The 22,136-nt window shown below is 36.9% G+C and overlaps 2 protein-coding genes across 2 annotated transcripts; one reads left to right on the top strand and one right to left on the bottom strand.

The window, feature by feature from the left end:
• The first annotated feature begins 14,483 nt into the window (after positions 1-14,483).
• LOC104096923 (UDP-glucosyltransferase 29-like) lies at positions 14,484-16,044 on the top strand. The gene has a single exon (XM_070192981.1). The coding sequence runs from the start codon at positions 14,484-14,486 to the stop codon at positions 15,861-15,863; it is 1,380 nt and encodes a 459-aa protein (XP_070049082.1). The 3' UTR covers positions 15,864-16,044.
• A 1,946-nt stretch (positions 16,045-17,990) lies between these two features.
• On the bottom strand, positions 17,991-21,700 carry LOC104096919 (uncharacterized). The gene is made up of 3 exons (XM_009603375.4): positions 21,483-21,700; positions 19,194-19,341; positions 17,991-18,270 (listed from the first exon to the last, which is right to left on the bottom strand). Exons 1-3 carry the CDS (start codon positions 21,535-21,537, stop codon positions 18,192-18,194), a joined length of 282 nt encoding a protein of 93 aa, XP_009601670.1. The 5' UTR covers positions 21,538-21,700; the 3' UTR covers positions 17,991-18,191.
• Positions 21,701-22,136: the final 436 nt, after the last annotated feature.

The raw sequence follows: 22,136 nt of genomic DNA, 5'->3' as shown, positions 1-22,136 counted from the left end.
GTTTTGTTAAGATGGTCATTGAAATTGCAGTAGTTATACATAAGGTTACACCGATAGTTTACTTTGGAGTGTTGTACTAAAGTATTTTAAATAATGTAGATCGTGTCACGATCCAAAATCCACTATAGATTGTGATGGCGTCTAATGCCGCCGTCAGGCAAGCCAACGGTGCCCAATCAACTTAGTTACTCAATTTATTATTTTTAAAATCATGAATCCTATTAAATAAGTAGAGTAAGGTCTGGTACTCGCAGAAAACCCGTGATTTTTATTTCCAACTTCTGTATAAAATATAAATTACAAGGCGAAATGATAGTAATTACGTGAACTACAATAATGAACATCCAGTAGGAATCCCCAAAACCCAGTGTCACAAGTGCATGACCATCTACTCAGGAGTCTAATAATGATACAACATCTCTCTGAAATACAAGTTAGACACGAAAATATAAATAACTCTGATGGAGACTATGTATGCTGCAGATCGTAACATGGAATGCAGCTCACCGTAAAGTCCCCGCAACATCCGCATCCTTGCGCCCAAAAGACCACCACACACATATATATACCTGCACAATAAGTGCAGTAAGTGTAGCATGAGTACGTAAATCAACGCGTACCCAGTAAGTATCTAGCCTAACCCCGAATAAGTAGTGATGACGGGTCGATGCCGACACTTACTAGAGGTCCAATAAAGCAGTATGCTAAATCCTAAACAGATATGAAGCACAACAGTAATAGTAGGATGAAACGATAACATCTTTCAAAATTTCCTTTAACGATATAAACTTCTCAATCTCGTATTCTATCTCAACAACTCGGATATCAAGTGCCAATATCAAATGAATAAGAAACACCATATAAAATACAAAGCATCAATGGAAGGAAAATCTCGTGGATATTGGGACTGTTGGCAATATAACGCACGATTATGCCGAGGTCGTACGGCCCGATCCCATAAGGAATATGATATTGCCGAGGCGAACAGCCCGATCCCATAATAATAATATGTACACTACCAAGGGTCGAGCGTCACGAACCATAAATGCATCTATTATACTTCCGAGGTGAACGGTCCGCTCCCATAAGAGTGTGGTACAAAATTCTGTCGAGGCGAACGACCCGATCCCATTAGAATAAGAAGCTTTAACGGGTCCTTGAACCCACTCACGAATATACGTGCAAGTTATAAAATTTAAGGAAAATTTTGCAATGCGTACGCACAACGCGGGAGAAATTCATAAGGGAAGCACAAATTATTCCGCGGATTATCAAGTAGCTCGTCACATATTTACAATAGCGAGTCTATCACCCTATGCAAGTCTAGTCTCAAGTCGTAACGCGAAATAAAGGAAATAGATGAGCAAAGATAACTCAAATAGTACAATTATAGCATGACATGAACCTAAGTCTACCCGGACATAATCAGGAATTCTAGCATATACACGGACACCCGCCACCTCATACGTGCGTAGCTCCCACAACATGTAGCACATAAGAACATAACACCTACGGGATAAATTTTCCCTCACAGGGTTTAGACAGGAAACTTGTCTTGCTCAGAAGTTTCATAACCGGCTCCAACGCCACTCTAACACCTCAAACCGATGCTCGTCGCTCTAAAACTAGTCAAACAATGTGCAAAGCAATAAAAATATACTCCAATGTTTACAATTTAATAATTTATAATGATTTCCAACTCCGCTCGAAAGGTCAATAAAGTCAACCCTCGGGCCCACGTGCCCGGATTTTAAATATTTTCGAAGATGAGCATTACCCATAACACCACAAACTCAAATATATAATTTATCCCTAGTCTTATGTCCAATTTCGTGGTAAAAATTCAAAAATATAAATTCTAGGTTTTCTTCAAAATCTCACAATTTTCACCAGTTTTTATGTTCAAATCTATATAAAATTCATGTATAATTCATGTATTTAACTCACAATATGTAAAAGTCACTTACCTAGTGATGAATGACGAAAACACTCCTTCAAAGTCTCCCCAAGCTCGGCTCCCATGGAAGATTTGAGATAAAATGAGCCAAAACCCATTTTTGCAATTTTATACACTACCCAGACGACCTTCATCGCGAACGTGGAAATCACCTCGCGTTCGCGAAGCACATCCAGCTTCAGCTCCAAAACTTCTCTCCGCGAACGCGAGAAAGGGCGCGCGAACGCAAAGCTTTGCCAGCCTACCTATCGCAAACGCGTCTGCCCTTCCGCGAATGCGAAGACCAAGTAGTCAGCCACCACGCCAGCTTCTTATTCGCGAACGCATGACCACAGTCGCAAACGCGAAGTACAAAAATCCAGCATCCATGATTCTTCTTCGCGAACGTAATAACCACTACGTGTTCGCGATGAGCAACACCAGAACCAGCAACAGCAGCAACAAAACATGGAGAAATGACCCGAAACCATCCCAAAACACACCCGACGCCCTCGGGACCCCGTCCAATCATACCAACAAGTCCCAAAATATGATACGAACCTGCTCGAGGCCTCAAATCATACCAAACAACATCAAAACTACGAATCGATGATTGAAACCTTTCTTTAAACTTTCAAACATTCAAACTTTGACGAACGCGTCCGAATCATACTTAAACATTCCGGAGTGACGCCAAACTTTACGCACAATTTACAAATCACGATACGAACCTATTACATGGTTCGAAACCCCAAACGGACATCGATAACACCAAAGTCCACCTCAAACCAAACTTAGGAAATTCTAAAACCTTCAAAATACTAACTTTCCACAATAAGCGCTGAAATGCTCCCGGGCAACCAGATACTCAACCCGACCATACGCCCAAGTACGAAATCATCATACAAACCTATTGGAACCTTCAAATCCCGATTCCAAGGTCATTTACTTAAAAGTCAAATCTTAGTTAATTCTTCCAAATCAAAGCTTCCGAAATTAGAATTTTCCATTCGAATCAACTCTGAACTTCCCAAAATTCAACCTCATCCACGCGTACAAGTCATAATATATGAAGTGAAGCTACTCAAGTCCTCAAACCGCCGAACGACGCGCTAGATATCAAAATGACTGGTCAGGTCGTTACATTCTCCCCCACTTAAACATACGTTCGTCCTCGAACGTGCTAAGATCTGTTCTGGATTTGTCCAAAATCACTATTTAACACCTCGTTCACCTACCTGTTCCACCACAACCCATGTGAGCACATTAGCTCGAGCCACACTGAAGATCCTTCTTCTTGTTTTTCCTTAGCCAACAAGCCTTAGAGCTAGGTTCCAACATCCGGAATTCTCCATGAGTCTCGATTCTAACATACGAGCACCGCATCAATCACTACATACTGTACCAAAACATGATCACGTACCTTTGCTGAAATCACACCATGCACCGCATAATTCGCATGCCCATAATAACATCCTCCGACCACAATAGCTGCAATTTCACGAATCTGATGCCCGCAATATGCCTCATAACACATGTAAGAACTGTTCTGACTCTCACAATAATGCCACGACAAAAGAGGTGTGTAGAAACTCATAACCACCTGCCAAAACAATAAATCATGGGGCCTCTTCACATGACAAGAACCATTACCTTATTCTGAACTGAATAACCATATTTTCTCTTTAATATACCCTACTTGAATCCGATCGCACCGATCTCAGGTCCAATGACCTCGTCTCACCCAGTACAAGTTACTCGGGTAATAAGCCACCTCAAACACTGTCTAAAATCTCATACAACGCCATCAAAGTGCCAACAAGCTACAACTTGAATATGACTCATAAGGAAAAACGAACTCCGATGAGGAACTACCCAGCCCGCGTAACGATAAAACGGACAACAGATGCTATAAACTTTTCTCGGAGACGAGAAACAAGACACACAAAAATAAGTATATGGAACCGTACTCAGCATCTCACTATTGCGGCGTACAACCCGATCCAAATATGACACGGTTGCGGCATGCAACCCGATCTAAGCATGACATTGTTTCGGCGCATAACCCGATCCACACAACATACCCGTGGAGGCATGACACCCGATCCAAACGATATACCCGTAGCGGCGTGCCACCTGATCCACACAACAACCAACAAGGAAACACACATCTTCCTTAATGCTTATACTTTACGAAATGCCCAAATATCGACCACAAACCCACCAAGTGTATAATATAACCCTGGGGAGATAGATAGCGCCATACGCTACAAAAACCCAAGCACGACTAAGGTGCAATAAATGACCTGCATCTCGAGAGCTTTCCTGCTCATATAACACCACAAGCTACACGGGATCACAAAACATGTACGAATAATCAAGCCGTCACACAACCCACATGGCATAATAGAGTATTACATGGAATAGCTGACGGCGGGAATAACTTCCAATGCCCGAAGACTCCTCCGTAAGCAATACTATGCCGAATGAACACATCCAATCTTACGTAGAGCACACATTCACATTAGACCCACCAATGGACCTCAAGCCGATTCTGATCATACTATACTAGGCCAACAACTTTTCAAGGATCCACAATGGCCCTATTCATGACACACACGAGCAGCTGTCCAATCCAGACCAAACTCCCATAGTCCACAACCAAATGACTAGAGCGCCTTTCAGGCATAAACTCTCACATTAGCTATAGTACCAGAATCTCCATACTTGGTTTCAATCCTTAACAATCAAGTGACTAACATGTCATACTTATACAAATCTCCCCGTGGGATACGCTCTCATGACCTTTCCCACCAGGTAGCAAAGTATGCACATCCATACCACCAACCGTACTAATTCCGTAAAGCAAATCAACACACAAAGCCTCTTACACAGGACACCGTTCTCAGGTGACACTAAAGAAAATGCTAGCTTACTATGAACATCTGGATTCTTCCCTGCTCATCCGAGCTCGTGACATTCTTATCAACACTAAGCCGCAACCTTGATCCTCAACTTCCAATTCCCATGCCGCTCACTACACCTATCACGCTGCAACGCGAGAGTACAAAAATTCATCATAACCCCTGAACTACTAGTAGAATAAATACTTCATTGGTTAGAAGCCTTTCACTTAACTCATTTCAGAAGAACCATTACAACACGCAACTGAATCCCTATAACCGCAGAAAATACAAACCTCGAGTTGTGGTCTAAATCGCCATAACTCTTCCCGGATCTATTTACACATACCAAGGCCATTTGAATCAAATACCTCCCAAATCAATCAAATTATGGTGGCTGTCAAGCCCGCACGTACAACCACCAACCACCTGTATAACTTGACGCGCCGAAGGAACTGATCATTATCACAATCATGCTGATTCAAACCATTACCAACCGACCCAACTTCCTCCAATTTACTCCTAACCTGCCTTAGAAATAATAATGGCTTCATTCAAAAAAAACATAACGAAACTCGATCAACACTCATCCCAAGTGACCCAAATCACGAGATCACATTGTCTCCATGCCCATGAACCATCTCATACCCTCACCAAGCGCACAATAGCATATCCAACTGGTACACTTATTCTGCAAGACCTTTCGTGAATCCGAAGCTATTTCTCCCATTCCTCCAATACTACCCCACAGACCCGATGATAACATAGAAAATTCCTTAAGTATTCTTCACACTCTACTGCAAAATCCCGATCTTCAGCCACACAACGAACCCAAAATCCTTAGGTATAGCACTTACATCCTTGAACCCATTAGAACCACTATTGAGAGTCACCCACTCTGACCTGGTCCCGAATATAATCAAATTCCAATGCTCTGTTAGCACATAAACACTCTCAAAGAAGCAACCAGATGAATTCTATTCCTTGTACATCACATCCACAAGAAGCATAAACTGTGAGTTTTCCCAAAACTTGCACATGAATCGATAAGGCAAAATATATCACACATTCATCAAGTTCTTTGCCCGAATTACCCCTGATATTTTCTTTTCTTAGTCATAAATGATCTACCAGTGCAACGATAACCAGAAACCGCAAGAGCAGACAACCACACGATCCAATCGTAGATGGTGGGCTCTCTCACTTATCTTTAAGCTACCATCACATAATGTAGAACCCACAAAGATTCCTCCTTCTCAATTACCATGATCTCGCACCGCCAACCCGCTAAATTTCTCGTTGTCTCTTGTTAAACTTTTCATGAACATTCCGAATTATCAGTCACAATCGCATATTCGACCTTCTACCGGTAGTAAGTAGAACTCTTCGTAGAACTTCATCGAAATCATGCAACCACTAACCTACCTACAGGAGATGACCCACATGTGGAATTCCATACTGATATCTTCCAATGACGCTGCACTGGGTACCAGTACTACAAAATCAGTAAACCCTCATGAGCCTATGCTCGTCCACCGGCTGTACAAGTCTGTTTATTCCCCTTAGACATCAACTGAAAGTCTGATAATACATTCCAAATTCGAAGTCACGTCGTATCCCATAACGATAATCAAGCTGTTACACCCTTAAACACTCCAAGCCAACTTCCTCCCGTCATATTCAACCTTCCTCAACACAGTAGCCACCATTCTAAATAAAATTCGTAGACCTAGTTACTATCCACCATGATCCCTAAATCGCTCTAAACTTTTCTCAAGGCATGTGGCTATCCTACCACAAAATCCATATGGTACTCTGCCACTCCCACTTCGGTTAAACCATCTCCTTTAAGCAACTTCTCGACCTCTGCTTTTCATATTTGACCTACTAGCAATTCAACCACCGCGAGAAACCTCCCACCATGTCCTTACTCATCATTCGCTGCCCAAATGCTGCCTCAAATCAAAACCCATCTCTGTAGCACCTGAACTAATAAATTGCTACCAACTCTAAGCCTCCTCGAAGATCATCTCTCTCGAGCCATGAGCATTAGAAACATTGATTCGATTCTGAAACCGCTACACACCGACATCTCTGACAACCACTTCTCAGGCACCATTTTACAACACCCTATCCCGAAGGCAAATAAAAAAAGACCATAACACCGGCGAACCTTAATGCGTTCAAACAAGGACGACGATACCACATCAGAAATGAGAATTTCACCATGTTCGAAAATATCAAGTCTCATTACTCCATCAACCAAATCCTGAACATTCATAGTGTGATTGCCTTTCCTCCGCTGGAATTAAATGCTGAACCTCTAAACCATGCACTGAAAAATCCTCATTTCGAGTCATTCACTGCCTCGACACATAAACAAGCACCCTACCATCATACCAACACTGCGCGATAACCACTTATGAATATCATAGCAATCCAGGCATAGCTTCAAAACTATATGCAATACTAATACATGGCTAAAACGATAGAACCCCCTTGCATAGGACAATGACAATAGCTCATTCGAATACGCAGGGAGATACATCATGCAATACATCTGTAGTACCACTGCAACTTTTCGATGCCCAATTGATAACAAGTGCTCAACATCGTGTAAGAGTGAGTAAGAAGGAAATGAAGGCATAAGCTCCAATGGAATCAAACCGCACGAAGAGGAATCAATAAGGAAGGTTCTCCTCACAGCCCTGTAACCTCTTGATGATAAGTACAGACGTCTCTGTACTGATCCACAAGATTCTACTAGACTTGCTCATAACTCGTGAGGCCTAAGTGAACCTAGAGCTCTGATACCAAGCTGTCTCGACCCAAAATTCACTATAGGTCATGATGACGCCTAACGTCGCCGTCAAGCAAGCCAACGATGCTTAATCTACTTAGTTACTCATTTTATTATTTTTGAAATCATGAATCCCATTAAATAAGTAGAGTAAGGTCTGGAACTCGCAGAAAACCCGTGATTTTTATTTCCAACTTCCGTATAAAATATAAATTACAAGGTGAAATGATAGTAATTATGTAAACTACAATAATAAACATCCAGTAGGAACCCCCAAAATCTGGTATCACAAGTGCATGACCATATACTAAGGAGTACAATAATGATACAATATTTGTCTGAAATACAAGTTAGACAGGAGAATATAAATAACTCTGATGGAGACTCTGTATGCTGCAGATCCTAACATGGAATACAGCTCACCGTAAAATCCCCACAACAGCCGCGTCCTTGCACCCAAAAAACCACCACACACATATATATACCTGCACAATAAGTGTAGCATGAGTACGTAAATCAACGCGTACCCAGTAAGTATCTAGCCTAACCCCAGACAAATAGTGACGAGGGGTCGACGCCGACACTTATTAGAGGTGCAATAAAGTAGTATGCTAAATCCTAAACATATATGAAGCACAACAGTAATAGTAGGATGAAATGGTAACCAGCATAATCTTTCAATTTTTTTTTAATGCTATAAACTTCTCAATATCGTATTCTATCTCAACAACTCGGATATCAAGTGCTAATATCAAATGAATAAGAAATACCATATAAAATGCAAGGTATCACTGGAAGGAAAATCTCGTGAATATTCGGATTGCTGGCGATATAACGCACGATTATGCTAAGGTCGTACGGCCCGATCCCATAAGGAATATGATACTGTCGAGGTGAACGGCCCGATCCCATAATAATAATGTGTACACTGCTGAGGGTCGAGTGGCACGAACCATAGATGCATCTATTATACTGCCGAGGCGAATGGCCTGCTCCCATAAGAGTGTGGTACAAAATTCTGCCGAGGCGAACGACCCGATCTTATTAGAATAAGAAGCTTTAACGGTTCCTTGACTCCACTCATGAATATACGTGTGAGTTATGAAATTTAAGGAAAATTTTGCAATGAGTACGCACAACGCGGGAGAAATTCATAAGGGAAGCATAAATTATTCCGCGGATTATCAAGTAAGCTCGTCACATCTCTACAATAGCGAGTCTATCACCCTATGCAAGTCTAGTCTCAAGTCGTAACGCGAAATAAAGGAAATAGACGAGCAAAGATAACTCAAATAGTACAATTATAGCATAGCGTAAACCTAAGTCTACCCGGGCATAATCAGGAATTCTAGCATACGCACGGACACCCGTCACCTCATACGTGCGTAGCTCCCACAATATGTAGCATATAAGAACATAGCACCTATGGGATAAATTGCCCCTCACAGGGTTAGACATGAGACTTACCTCGCTCCGAAGTTCCATAACCGGCTCTAACGCCACTCTAACACCTCAAATCGATGCCCGTCGCTCCAAAACTAGTCAAATAATGTACAAACTAATAAAAATATACTCCAATGCTTACAATTTAACAATTTATAATGATTTTCATCTCCGCTCGAAAAGGTCAATAAAGTCAACCCTCGGGCCCACGTGCCCGGATTCCAAAAATTTCCGAAGATGAACATTACCCATGATACCACGAACTCAAATATGTAATTTATCCCTCATCCCATGTCCAATTTTGTGGTAAAAATTCAAAAATATAAATTCTAGGTTTTCTTTAAAATCTCACAATTTCCACCAATTTTCATGTTCAAATCCATATAAAATTCATGTATAGTTCATGTATTTAACTCACAATATGTAAAAGTCACTTACCTAGTGATGGATGACGAAAAAGCTCCTTCAAAGTCTCCCCAAGCTCGGCTCCCATGGATGATTTGAGATAAAATGAGCCAAAACCCATTTTTGTAATTTTATACACTGCCCAAACGACCTTCATCGCGAACGCGAAAATCACCTCGCATTCGCGAAGCACATCCAGCTTCAGCTCCAAAACTTTTCTACGCGAACGCGAAGTTTTACCAGCCCGCCTATCGCGAACGCGCCTGACTTTCCACGAACGTGAAGACCAAGTCAGCCACCAGGCCAGCTTCTTCTTCGCGAACGCGAACATCAAATCGCGAACACGGAGCCTTGCTCTCCAAACCTTCGCGAACGCGAAGCAAAAAATTCCAGCAGCCATGATCCTTCTTCGCGAACGCGATAACCACTACGTGTTTGCGATGAACAATACCAGAACCAGCAACAACAGCAGTAGCAAAACATGGAGAAATGTCCCGAAACCATCTCGAAACACACCCGAGGCCCCCGGGACACAGTCCAATCGCACCAACAAGTCCCAAAATATGATACGAACTTGCTCGAGGCCTCAAATCACACCAAACAAAATCAAAACTACGAATCGACGATCGAAACATTTCTTTAAACTTTCAAACATTCAAACTTCAACGAACGCGTCCGAATCATACTTAAACATTCTGGAATGATGCCAAACTTTACGTACAAGTCACAAATCATGATACAAACATATTTCAAGGTTCGGAACCCCAAACGAATATCGATAACACCAAAGTCCACCTCAAACCAAACTTAAAAAATTCTAAAACCTTCAAAATGCCAACTTTTCACAATAAGCGCTGAAATACTCTCGGGCGACCCGATACTCAACCCGAACATTCGCCCAAGTCCAAAATTATCATACGAACCTATTAGAACCTTTTAATCTCGATTCCAAAATTGTTTACTCAAAAGTCAAATCTTAGTCAATTCTTTCAACTTAAAGGTTCCTAAATTAGAATTTTCCATCCGAATCAACTCTGAACTTCCTGAAATTCAACCTCGACCATGCGTATAAGTCATAATACATGAAGTGAAATTACTCAAGGCCTCAAACCGCTGAACGATACAGTAGAGCTCAAAACGATCGGTCGGGTCGTTACAGATCGGACGTGCAACTAGCCTGTTTTCATCTCACTTTTTGTGAGCATGAACTCACTATGGAATTACCAATTTTATTATTTATTTTTAAAAATTGGAGCCATTTGTTAAGGACGTACACATTTTTATGGTAGACTAGTATTAGGGTACGTGCGATGCGCGTGAATCCTGTCTTAATGAGTATAAATTTATTTAAAAAATAATATTGAATTATAAAATAAAAGTGTATGTTCCTAAAGATGATATGAATATTGCTTGTGTATAATTAACTCAATAATTAAAGAAACTATCCCAGAAGTCCTCATCATTAATAATTCAACTTAAGATTTGTTCCAAGTTTGTAATTTCATAATTTCAGTTTCACGGGCAAGAACCTTAAAAATGTAAATAATCTTGAAGAATACAACTTATAACATATAAGCACATACGAACTTTAAATAACATAAAATCAAAGTGCAATAATAAACAAAAAAATACATTAAAAAAATAAAATAAAGCAAGCTAGTAAGAAAATATACAATTGAAAGCTACTGATAAACCCTCTCATGTTTAGCTAAATATATCATGGATTAAAAGTTAAAGAATCTAAAAAATTATCTTGGTATTTTGTGGCTTTTATTGATTTCTGCTCGACATTGCTCATAATTGTAAAAGAGCATTTAAAACTTTTGAAAGTTAAAAGTATAATATTGAATAAAATTATTGGTGCAGTATATTTTTAAAAAGTGATATCTACGTTATTGTCCAGGAACCCGTACCTCTTCTTTCTTAAATATTTTTATTCTTCTTTTATTTATTTTTTTAATCATTTATATATAACTTATGTGTAAGGCTTATACGAAGCGATATTTTAATAAATCTCTAAATATTATAAATTCTACATGGTTCGAATAAGAAAATAAATTAATAAGTAAAATTTAATTAATTTTAAGTTCTTAGATATTAAAAAAGTAATTAAATAACTATTAAATGAAGTGTTGCTTATAACATTTAACATAAAATTTGAGGGACTTTAGAATGTTTTTTGTGTGATAAAGATTAAGTTTGAAATGAAAATAAAAAGCATTAGTTTAAATTTTAGTATTTTATTCTAGGTAAATATTATTTTGTTAATAGTATTATATTGGATGGTAATACTCACGTTTTCTTATTTAATTAACCTGTTATGGTGAAGGCTAATAATTAGGACTTCTTAATTAGCTCAACAATAAAATATTTAATAACCAAAATTTTAGGTAGTTTAAATATCCTAAATATTAGAAAAGTAACTTAAATTACAATTATGTCCAATGTGAAATTTATTTTTAGAAGGTAAAAAAGTCGAATTAACATTTCACTAATGACCTTCATGCTTTTAATATAGTATAGATTTAGATATAGATATAGATTTAACAAGTTTTGTAAGTTAACATGTGAGTGTGGAGAAAAGCTTTCTCCGTCCTTTTTTTTTTTTTTTTTTTTTTGTATTGCACCAAGTTAATATCTGTCCAACAACAACAATAACAACAATGATCCGGTAAAATCTCACAAGTAGAGTGTGAGAAGGATAGTGTGTACGCAGACCTTACCCCTACCCCGATGGGGCAGAGAGGCTATTTCCGATAGACCCTCGGCTCAAGAAGACCAAAAAGACGAGAAGAGACAATATATCAATACCGTCAACAGAAACCATAGAAATAATAACAGCAACATAAGAACCAAAAATAAATGACATGCAGTAAGAATAACCAATAAATAGAGCCCAATGCTATGAAAAACGGAAGGATAAGGTGAACACAACATTAACCACTGGCCGTCTAAGATCAACCCTGTCAATTATTAATATCCCCTTTCTTTTTAATTTTTTCTTTTGTACGTATCACAAGATTTATCAATAGAATTCCCCTAATAGATGGTTTGTTCATTAACGGATAATAATTACTCCCTTCGTTTTTACACTATTTTCTTATTAGTCCGTTTCAAAACGTTTGGCACATTCCTATATTTTCTTAATGAAAAATTTTTATAACCAGACAAATGCTATGGTTTTTTAAGACCACAACTTTTTAAAGTTTTATAGTCACACAAATATTATGGCATATTTAAAATCACAAGTTTCAGAAGTCTTTATTTCTTTATTAAACTTTCAAACTAAGACCAACAAATTAAAAGGGACGGAGTATATAAATATAAGAGTACTCACCTATATATTTTCTATGAAGTTAATTTCATATTTTAGCCATCGCTTAAAGAAATGTTCTAACACTATTGACCCATACACCTTTCAAAATATGACCGACTACTTCCAACATTTTGATAAGTTAAATATTCTTGGCGTTTGTAATGTTAATTATAATTTGACGGTTCATCTTCGTATATTAGGACGATATCCAACTTTTTTGACCTGGACAAATAATTCACCATACTAACGAATTACATTGATTATTCACAAAACTTATATTTTATTATTTAGGTATATTTATTTATTGAAATATTTGTTTCTATAATATTCATATTATTACAAAAATCATATAATATATAAGTTAGTGCTTACGTGCAACGCATGTGCCGAGAGACTAGTACTATAGAAGCACGCCTACAACTTGGATATACAGCATTTCAGGATTTTAGAGAAGTTTGTGACCTAATTTTTCCTTCAAAAACTCTGTTTCTTCTTCATTGATTTATTTCCTTGCGTTGGCCAGTATAATTATTCTTGACTTAACTATGTCAAGTGGTGTTACTTTTTGGAATAGAAATATATACAAATCTGATCTCAAGATTAAGGGAATATACTAACATAATGTTTTTAGTACTGAAAAGGTATTCCTTAAAATTCTAAAGATTCTATTGGAACGAAACCAAGGTGAATTTAAAAATTTATTGTTATTATTTCCTTAAAAATAAAATAAGAAGTATGAAAATCATATATGTAGCTCACTGCCCGTTTATTCTAACTTTTAATTACAAATCCTATATATAGGAGAATTACACCTAACTTTCTCGAAGTTCTGACTTATAATAACGCACATCCTCTTTTGGTTTGTACATATATACATTAGGCAAACGCAGTAATTTTCTTTCATATTTTGTGTAAAAAAAAATTACATTATAATGTATACGTTGATAAGCTTATACCCCTTATGTTTAACGGGGTTGTTTTTTTTCTTTCTCGGTAATAAGATTTTATTTTATCTGATCTAACTTTTTTCTCACTGGATGCATAATTTAACTCTTTCATCCCACTTGGCTTGTCTGAATTAGAAAGAAATCCCACTTTGCTTCTGTAAATAATTGTGCCACATAAAAAACACTAATGAAGAATAAAGTTTAAAAATTTGAGAAATGAAAAACGACAGAATATAAAAGAAAAGATTATTTCTACTCTTTTAAAATCTTGTCTATATATAAACACTTGGAAATCTAGGGTTCTATTTATATTTATGGATTGATTTCCGAGTACGTTAAGTTTACCTTTTTTTTAGTACATAAGGTATTACCACCTAAACAAAATAACTACCATATATAGGTTCCCAATTAGCATAGTTACCAGAAATAAAAAAGGAAAAGAAATCCAGTTATAAAAGAAACTGAAAAGGAAGAGGAAGAAATACAAGAAAGTGGAACAACGCAAAAGGAAAGTGAACCATGCAGATATTATACGTATACCAAAAATATATAGTCGCATTTTCCTTCTACGTGTTTGTGCATTAAACACTTATAGATCTTCCAATATTTTCCAACTTACCATACAATGAACTTGTTGATAAACTATAAATATAACTCCATATCAATCCCTTTTTGCATGCCAAAAAGTTGTGAGAAGAATTAAGTTTGAGAAAGAAAAAAAATTCAAGAAATCATGAATGGTTTTATGGATAATCAAAAACCACTTCGAGTTTTGATGTTTCCATGGTTGGGCTATGGCCATATCTCTCCCTTCTTAGAGTTAGCCAAAAAGCTCAGCCAAAGAAACTTCACTATTTACTTGTGTTCTACGCCAATAAACCTAAGCTCTATTAAGAAAAACCTTAGCCCAGAATTTTCACCATCAATCCAATTCTTGGAACTTAATCTCCAAACTTTACCTAATCTTCCTCCTTGTCACCACACCACAAATGGTCTCCCACCTCATCTTATGAACACTCTCAAAGAAGCTTTTGACTTAGCCAGTCCTGATTTTACCCTAATCTTGAAAACCCTAAAACCTGATTTATTGATTTATGATTTTCTCCAACCTTGGGCTCCAAAGGCTGCTGCTGAGTTAAAAATCCCTGCTGTTGAATTTATTAGTAGTAGCGCTACAATGACTTCTTATATGTTGCATGTGTTCAACAACCCAGGTATAAAATTTCCCTTCTCGTCTATTTGTTATCGTGACTATGAGATGGCTCGTATAGAGAAAGATGAATCATCTATGCCTGTGGAAAAGCTTGAGGAAGATAAGAAGCGAGTTAGAGATTGTTTTTACCTATCTAGTGATCTTGTTTTGATAAAAAGTTTTAAGGAGATTGAGGGTAAGTATAGTGATTATATCACTAATTTAACTGGGAAAAAAGTTGTACCACTTGGTCCATTAGTTCAAGAACCTACTATTGATGATGGAGAATCAGAGTTAATAACATGGTTGAATGAAAAGGAGGAGAAATCCACAATTTTTGTATCTTTTGGAAGTGAATATTTTTTGTCCAAGGAAGATTTATTGGAGATTGCTTATGGGTTGGAAAAGAGTAAGGTGAATTTTATATGGCCTATAAGGTTCCAAAAAGGGGAAGATCTTGAACTTGAAGAGGCATTACCTAAAGGGTTTTTCAATAGGGTAGGGAATAGGGGAAACGTTTTTAAAGGATGGGCACCACAGGCAAAAATCTTGGAGCATTCAAGTATTGGCGGATTTGTGAGTCATTGCGGATGGAGTTCTGTAATGGAAAGCATGAAATATGGTGTTCCAATTATCGCTATGCCAATGCATATTGATCAACCAGTTAATTCTAGGCTTGTTGAAGAGGTTGGTATTGCTGTGGAAGTTGTGAGGGATAGTAATGCAAAACTTCATAGAGAGGAAGTTGCAGCCATAATCAACCAAGTGGTGGTGGAGAAGGATGGTGAATTTGTGAGGCAAAAGGCAAGGGATATGAAGGAAATGCTTCGTTCCAAAGGAGATGAAGAAATTGAAGAAGTTGCAAAGGAGTTGGAAAAGCTTTGTGCTAAGAAAACTCACTGTTCTATCGAAGCTCTTTAGCTTGTTAGTAAAGATTAATTAATTTAGCTTCTACTATTTTATTTAGATGCTTATATAGTATAGTAGCTAGGGTGTTTTTGTTGCTTTATTAGTTAGAATCAAATCGTACTAGCTAGTCTTGTTCACATGTTTTTTCATATGTTGGACAACCTACTATTATAAATTAGTCTTTATTTCCTACTATTTTAATTCCATGATCCAACAATATGGCCGTTCATAAGATGAATTTTTCGGTGAAAGCTTCTTTTCTTACTATTTCTGTAATTTAGGTTCTTGTGGTTATAGTAGAAATAGTTCAATAATTGTATCGAGAGATGCATGGAATGTTTTTCAGCAACATTGTCCTTTTCTCCTCAAAGTCGAACAAGTAGATGGAAAAAATCAGAATAAAATTAACGGAAAAGGGCCAAAAATGCTCTTGAACTATCTGAAATAGCTCAAAAATGCCCTCCGTTTGTTTTTGGTACCAAAAATATCTCCGCCGTCTATATTTTGGATCACAAATGCCCTTAAACATTTAGTCTTGTCATTGAAGGTGACATGGCAGTCCAACTGGTTAGATTTGCTTACATGGCCATCCACCTAAGCAATCCAACATGGCAAAATTATTTTTTCGGAAAAATTATTTTTTCGAAATTTTTTTTAAAATACAAAATCAACACTTATTCCGAAAAAAGTAAAAAAAAATCTCCGAAAAAATAATTTTCCGAAAAAAATATTTTCCCATTTTTTAAAATACAAAATCAACACTAATTCCGAAAAAAGTAAAAACAATTCCCAGAAAAATTATTTTCCGAAAAAATAATATTTCCGAAATTTTTTACTTTTTTCAGAATAAGTATTGATTTTGTATTTTAATAAAAATTTCCGAAATAAATAATTTTCCGGAAAGTGTTGATTTTGTTGTCCAAATGCCATTAAACCGTTATATATTTTTTCGGAAAAATTATTTATTTCAGAAATTTTTATTAAAATACAAAATCAATACTTTTTCCGAAAAAAGTAAAAAATATTCCGGAAAAATTATTTTTCGGAAAAATAAAAAAAAATCCGGAAAAAATAAAATTATTTTTTCAGAAAATAATTTTTCCGGAATTGTTTTTACTTTTTTTCGGAATAAGTGTTGATTTTGTATTTTTTTTAAAAATTCCGAAAAAAATATTTTTTTTCCGAAAAAATAATTTTGCCATGTTGGATTGCTTAGGTGGATGGTCATGTAAGCAAATCTAACCCAGTTGGACTACCATGTCACCTTCAATGACAAGACTAACAGTTTAAGGGCATTTGTGGTCCAAAGTATAGACGACATGGATATTTTTGGTACAAAAAACAAACGAATGACATTTTTGAACTATTTGAGATAGTTCAAGAACATTTTTGGCTCTTTACCATAAAATTAATCCGTTCACATATAGGTTAAGAAAGGGTCCCTCTAGTCTCTAGACTTGGGAACATCTCGTGCGTGATAAGAAAATAGGCCTAAGAAATAGTAATTATTTTTTATTTTTCCTCGCCAAACACACATTCGTCTTGTCAAAGAGAGCCATTTCTTTTCATGTCCAAGTATCCGAGATGTATTAATAGAATGATAAAATAGTACTTCCTCCGTTTCAATTTAGATGAAACATTTAGCTTATCGCTCAAACAGAGTGAAGTTTGACTAACATTTTAAAATATATTTTTCTATCATATTAACATGAGAAAAATTGTAACTAATAATACTTTTCGTATAGTTTTTGAATATCTAAATTTTAATTTTAAAATATTGAAATGAATTAATCAAATGTAACTTCAAAGTTTAGTTAAATTAACTCTCGATAAGCGAAATGCGTCATCTAAATTGAAACAAAGGTAGTACTATGTTTCCTCGTTTGCGCCGTGGTAGCACATAACTTGTTTGAACACAAATCTATATTGAACATTGTGTCAAACTAGCTATCTTTTCTTGTATTAACGTTTAAGACCAGTCCACATGCTATGTTGGAGACACTCTGTGTAAACCCATCTGCTCAAACTTTGATCATAGCAAACTGCCCACTGTATTAGCGGAAGTACCTTCGAGCTGACCAGGATACTAATGTCACAATTAACGAAATCCCAACTCTGGAGCAACATATAATAATCTCATCCCAGAAATGACTTGCATAATACGAAGCCCACTTATTCCTTTTCAAGTAAAGAAAAAAAAAATCAAATATTCTTCTTCTAATTCCAGTACAACATGACTGAGCAGAAACCACTCTAATTCCAGTATAACTTGACCAAGCAGAAAGTAGGTACAATGACAATGTTTAGAGCTACAAACTGAAAGTACCAAGAAAGTGAAACTCAAGCTCTAGGTGGTTCCTTCCCGTCTTGTTGAAGCATGTATTCTTTCTTCATTTCTTCCAAAACAGAGTCATTTGTACTGCATGAACAGGAAACAAGGGGAAAAAAATAGAACATCAGAGTGCATCACGAAATTTAAGCGCTAAAATATTACAATAACATGTTGACTGCCCAATGGATTTAGTTTGGTCGCGGAGATAAAGGGGTACAGTCCTCGGAAATCATTTATCCTGCCTCTGGTTTGTTCATTGAGTAGCTGAGGATTAGATGATGGTCTATTGGTCTCTAATACACCTACATTTGTTTTGAAACAAAATTTTGCCTATAAACTTGAAATTCCCCTTTGAATTACGGGTCAAAGAAATAATTTTACCCCTATTACATGTTCTGCCCCCCAATACCCATGGTTAACTTTTTTTCCCTTTAGGGTTTTTTCTGCTTTGGGTTGCAAGTCTAGTTCAAACCTGAGGGCATAATTGTCAAAAATAACTTAATTCTAACCGCTCCGTACTTTCAAAATGTCAAACATATTCAAAATATCAATTTACTTGCTTAGTCACACCTTATCTCAAAGGGATGCCATGGCCTAAGCTTGAGTGCATCTTAAGTTTTTTTTTTTTTTTTTTAATTAAGTAATAAGCCTCCTATGGTTTATCTTAAGTTTTAACACACCTGTCATGAACAATGCTTCTAAAATAAGCATTCTAAGTTTTCAGAAGATCACCCATCGATAATGGGCAAAGTTGATTGTTAGAAGATTTGTCAGCTCGAACTTCCAGTATTCACATTTGGGTACATAACTATTTGAACCTTGCAGTTAAGCTCAGTTTCTCTTGAGGACTTATTCAAAGAAAATCTGTCATCAGATCGTGGGAAAATTGCAGGCAAGTTAATGGAAGACAAAGATGTCATGATAACCAAAATGAGAGCAAATAGTTGCTGAACATATTTAGACGTAACTAAAGATGAAAGAACAAGTTGAATCAAAGATGAGGAACATACTACTGATGGAGGCACCCATTTAATTCTTTAGCTTGTTTGCGGCACTGCCAAACAACAGATAATGTTCTTCCTGAGGCACATTCAGCATACTTTGCAGTGTAGTGATTGCATTGTTGAAGTGCTTTCTGCTTCATTTTACTGCGCAAAGCTGAATTATTGATGCATAAAACATTCAAGTTAAGGAATATGACTGAAAGATAAATTTATTTTTTCATGACAGTAGCTGAAAAACAGCGGACAACAATACATAAGGGAACTGCCATTTAAGGTATAAATATAAGTCATATTTGTCAGGTAAAAACAGGCATAAAAATGTCAAACAGACATGGTCCTGACTATGTAACAGGAAGCTTTTGCGAAAGCATGAATGACAAACTTTTATCCAACTCTGTTGGACCAAATAATGTGGCAAGACATAAGTTGGAAAAGTGAACTAAAAGCTTTGTTCTTTTGAGCGTCTAGATCCAAGCAAGGACAACTGCTTGCATCACATGTCAAGACACCAAAAAACAAAAGCAACCAGATATTCTTGGCACATCTCAATCTAAATCAAAATTGGGCGCTAACATGGACAGTGATGATTCAAATAGCGGACCCGAATTGCTATGTTGTTTTATTTCTCTGCTTCTGGATGACCAGAAAGAATGAATAGGACTCTAAACCAATAACAACCCTATCAAAACGAAAACTTCCTCAACGTTTAGAGGAAACAATCACAGAGAGAAACAAACTAAGCACTTAATGTGGAGGGTTGAAGATGATATAGAGTGTTCTTGAGGAACATCAATAATGGACAACACAAGAATACCTAAAATAGTTTCACAACCAACAAATTAAATTTTAAAGGCTTGAAAGTGGAAAATCATCTTTCTTCTTCATTTAGTAAATGAGGCTTACAAATTTGATAATGTCCCTGTCCTATAACAAGGTAGTTACGTGGAGTCTTGCTTAACAAATCTACCTTCAATTCGTCAAAACGAGCCACTTTGTACCTTATACTAAACAAATTACCAAATCAAACATATTTTTGTGTAAGCCCACTGCATTTCTTACCCACACTCTATTTCTATAACATGTCATCCTAAGACCCCTCAAACTACCCTAATCATGTTATATTAGTAATGGCAATGGGCATGCTGGCTGCTTAGCAGGTCTGGCTTTCCCTGCAATAATCCTTTTCCAGCACTACCTTGCATCCCTGGCAAGCACTTTGTCCAGCTCAGTACTAACCGTGCACTCTCCCTGCAATTTTAGTAATCTTTACAAATATTCTGGTTATTGTCTTTCCTTCATCTCCTCCTTGCAGTTACAACATAAAGTTTCACTCACATTCCTTACAAGAGCACGTGAGAATCCATACCTAAACTAAAGAAATGTACCTAGTAAGGTAAGGAAAAAAAAAGAGTGAAGCAATTGTAGACAAGGTGTACGACTGCGGCAGAGCAGATTCCATTTTTGCCTCCGTCCTCTCGCTCTTCCTGATTCTCACCCATCACCTCCTTATTGAATCTCTAGTGGTAATTTTACCCTAATTCCACACAACCTTGCAAACAACAACAACAACAACAACAACCCAGTATAATCCCACTGGTGGGGTCTGGGGAGGGTAGTGTGTACGCAGACTTTACCCCTACCATGAGGTAGAGAGGTTGTTTCCAATAGACCCTCGGCATCCTTCCCTCCAAGAACTCCCCACCTTGCTCTTGGGTTGACTCGAACTCACAACCTCTTGGTTGGAAGTGGAGGTTGCTTACCATCAGAGCAACCCCTCTTGTCACCCACACACAACCTTGCAACCTCCTATAAATTCTTTAACCGGAAAAACTACAATGGAGGAGGAGATTATGTCCTTGATAAGCAATATAAAACGTAATGAAACAAATAAAACTCTAAGGAGAACTGCGGACATATAGTGCCATATATCAGCAAGTAGTCCTTCTGCCTCATACCATTGAGATACCACAAAAATTACTCAAACAGAACTTAGGCCAACAACTCCAGCTTTCCAAATGGTTTATTAGAAAATTAAACAGATGTGGAAAATGAATTGTGGAATATGGAGGTGATTAAACAATTGTTTTTTGCCATTTGAAGCTCACATTTGAGACTCGACTTGAACTGCATAAAGTATGAGCAATTTTTACAATATATACATTTGTACAAAAATGGCATTCATTTCCACAAAGTAGTAATGGGTGCGGTTGTATCCTACGCCTACTTGATGCTTCACAAATGACAATATATATGATTAGTGTACATGACTAATTAGGGGTTTAAGATCAAATGTACCTTCTTCGACCTTCTTCTTGACGTGATTTTCTCGGGCTTCCTGCACGTATCCCATTGCGATATCCCTGTAGATGATTCGCCCAAAGCAATTCTTGCCGGTGGCTCCGTTCGATAATCGGAATTCGGACTTCACAACTCTCGTCTCTCTGAAATGGAGACAGTGCACTTCTAGTTATAGTTTGACCCCTTCAACTTTTTGGAATGATTTGATAACACCTCTAAGAGTTAAATAGCACAAGAGAGACCAATTTGTAATTTCAAGTTTCAGTTTTTCCTTTTATTTGGTTTTGATTCAAATCCTCGTTCAAATAAAGTGGGCGTTTATACATAAGAATTGTAAAATTTCGGAAAAAAATGAATTTTTTTTAAAGTGAAAAATGGTATTTGAAAATTAGAGTTGTGTTTGGACATGAATACCATTTGGAGCTGTTTTTGAATTTTTGTGAGTGATTTGAAGTGAAAATTTTAAAAAATAACTTTTTGGAGTTATTCAAATTTTCGAAAAATTCCGAAAACAGTGAATACGAAAAAAGTGAACTTTTTTCAAATTTTTTTTTTCTTGTGGCCAAACGGGCCCAAATATGAGTTTGTCTAAATAAAATGAAAGATCCATCCATAAGACTAAATTTAATGTAAAATGCAACTATAAATAGT

This window comes from Nicotiana tomentosiformis, chromosome 2 (genome assembly GCF_000390325.3).
Source record: "Nicotiana tomentosiformis chromosome 2, ASM39032v3, whole genome shotgun sequence".
In the NCBI taxonomy this organism is placed as follows: domain Eukaryota; kingdom Viridiplantae; phylum Streptophyta; class Magnoliopsida; order Solanales; family Solanaceae; genus Nicotiana; species Nicotiana tomentosiformis.
The sequence above is the reverse complement of the archived record's forward strand: the minus strand, read 5'-3'. Positions and strand labels throughout refer to the sequence as shown.

Bases quoted from the DNA above. Each gene is read 5' to 3' on its own strand.
- LOC104096919 (XM_009603375.4), bottom strand. From the start codon at position 21,537: ATGGGATACGTGCAGGAAGCCCGAGAAAATCACGTCAAGAAGAAGGTC. The intron at 19,342-21,482 runs GTACATTTGATC...TCAATAATTCAG, and splicing joins CAAGAAGAAGGTCGAAGAAG to CTTTGCGCAGTAAAATGAAG. The intron at 18,271-19,193 runs GTATGTTCCTCA...CTGTTCATGCAG, and splicing joins AATGGGTGCCTCCATCAGTA to TACAAATGACTCTGTTTTGG.
- LOC104096923 (XM_070192981.1), top strand. From the start codon at position 14,484: ATGAATGGTTTTATGGATAATCAAAAACCACTTCGAGTTTTGATGTTT.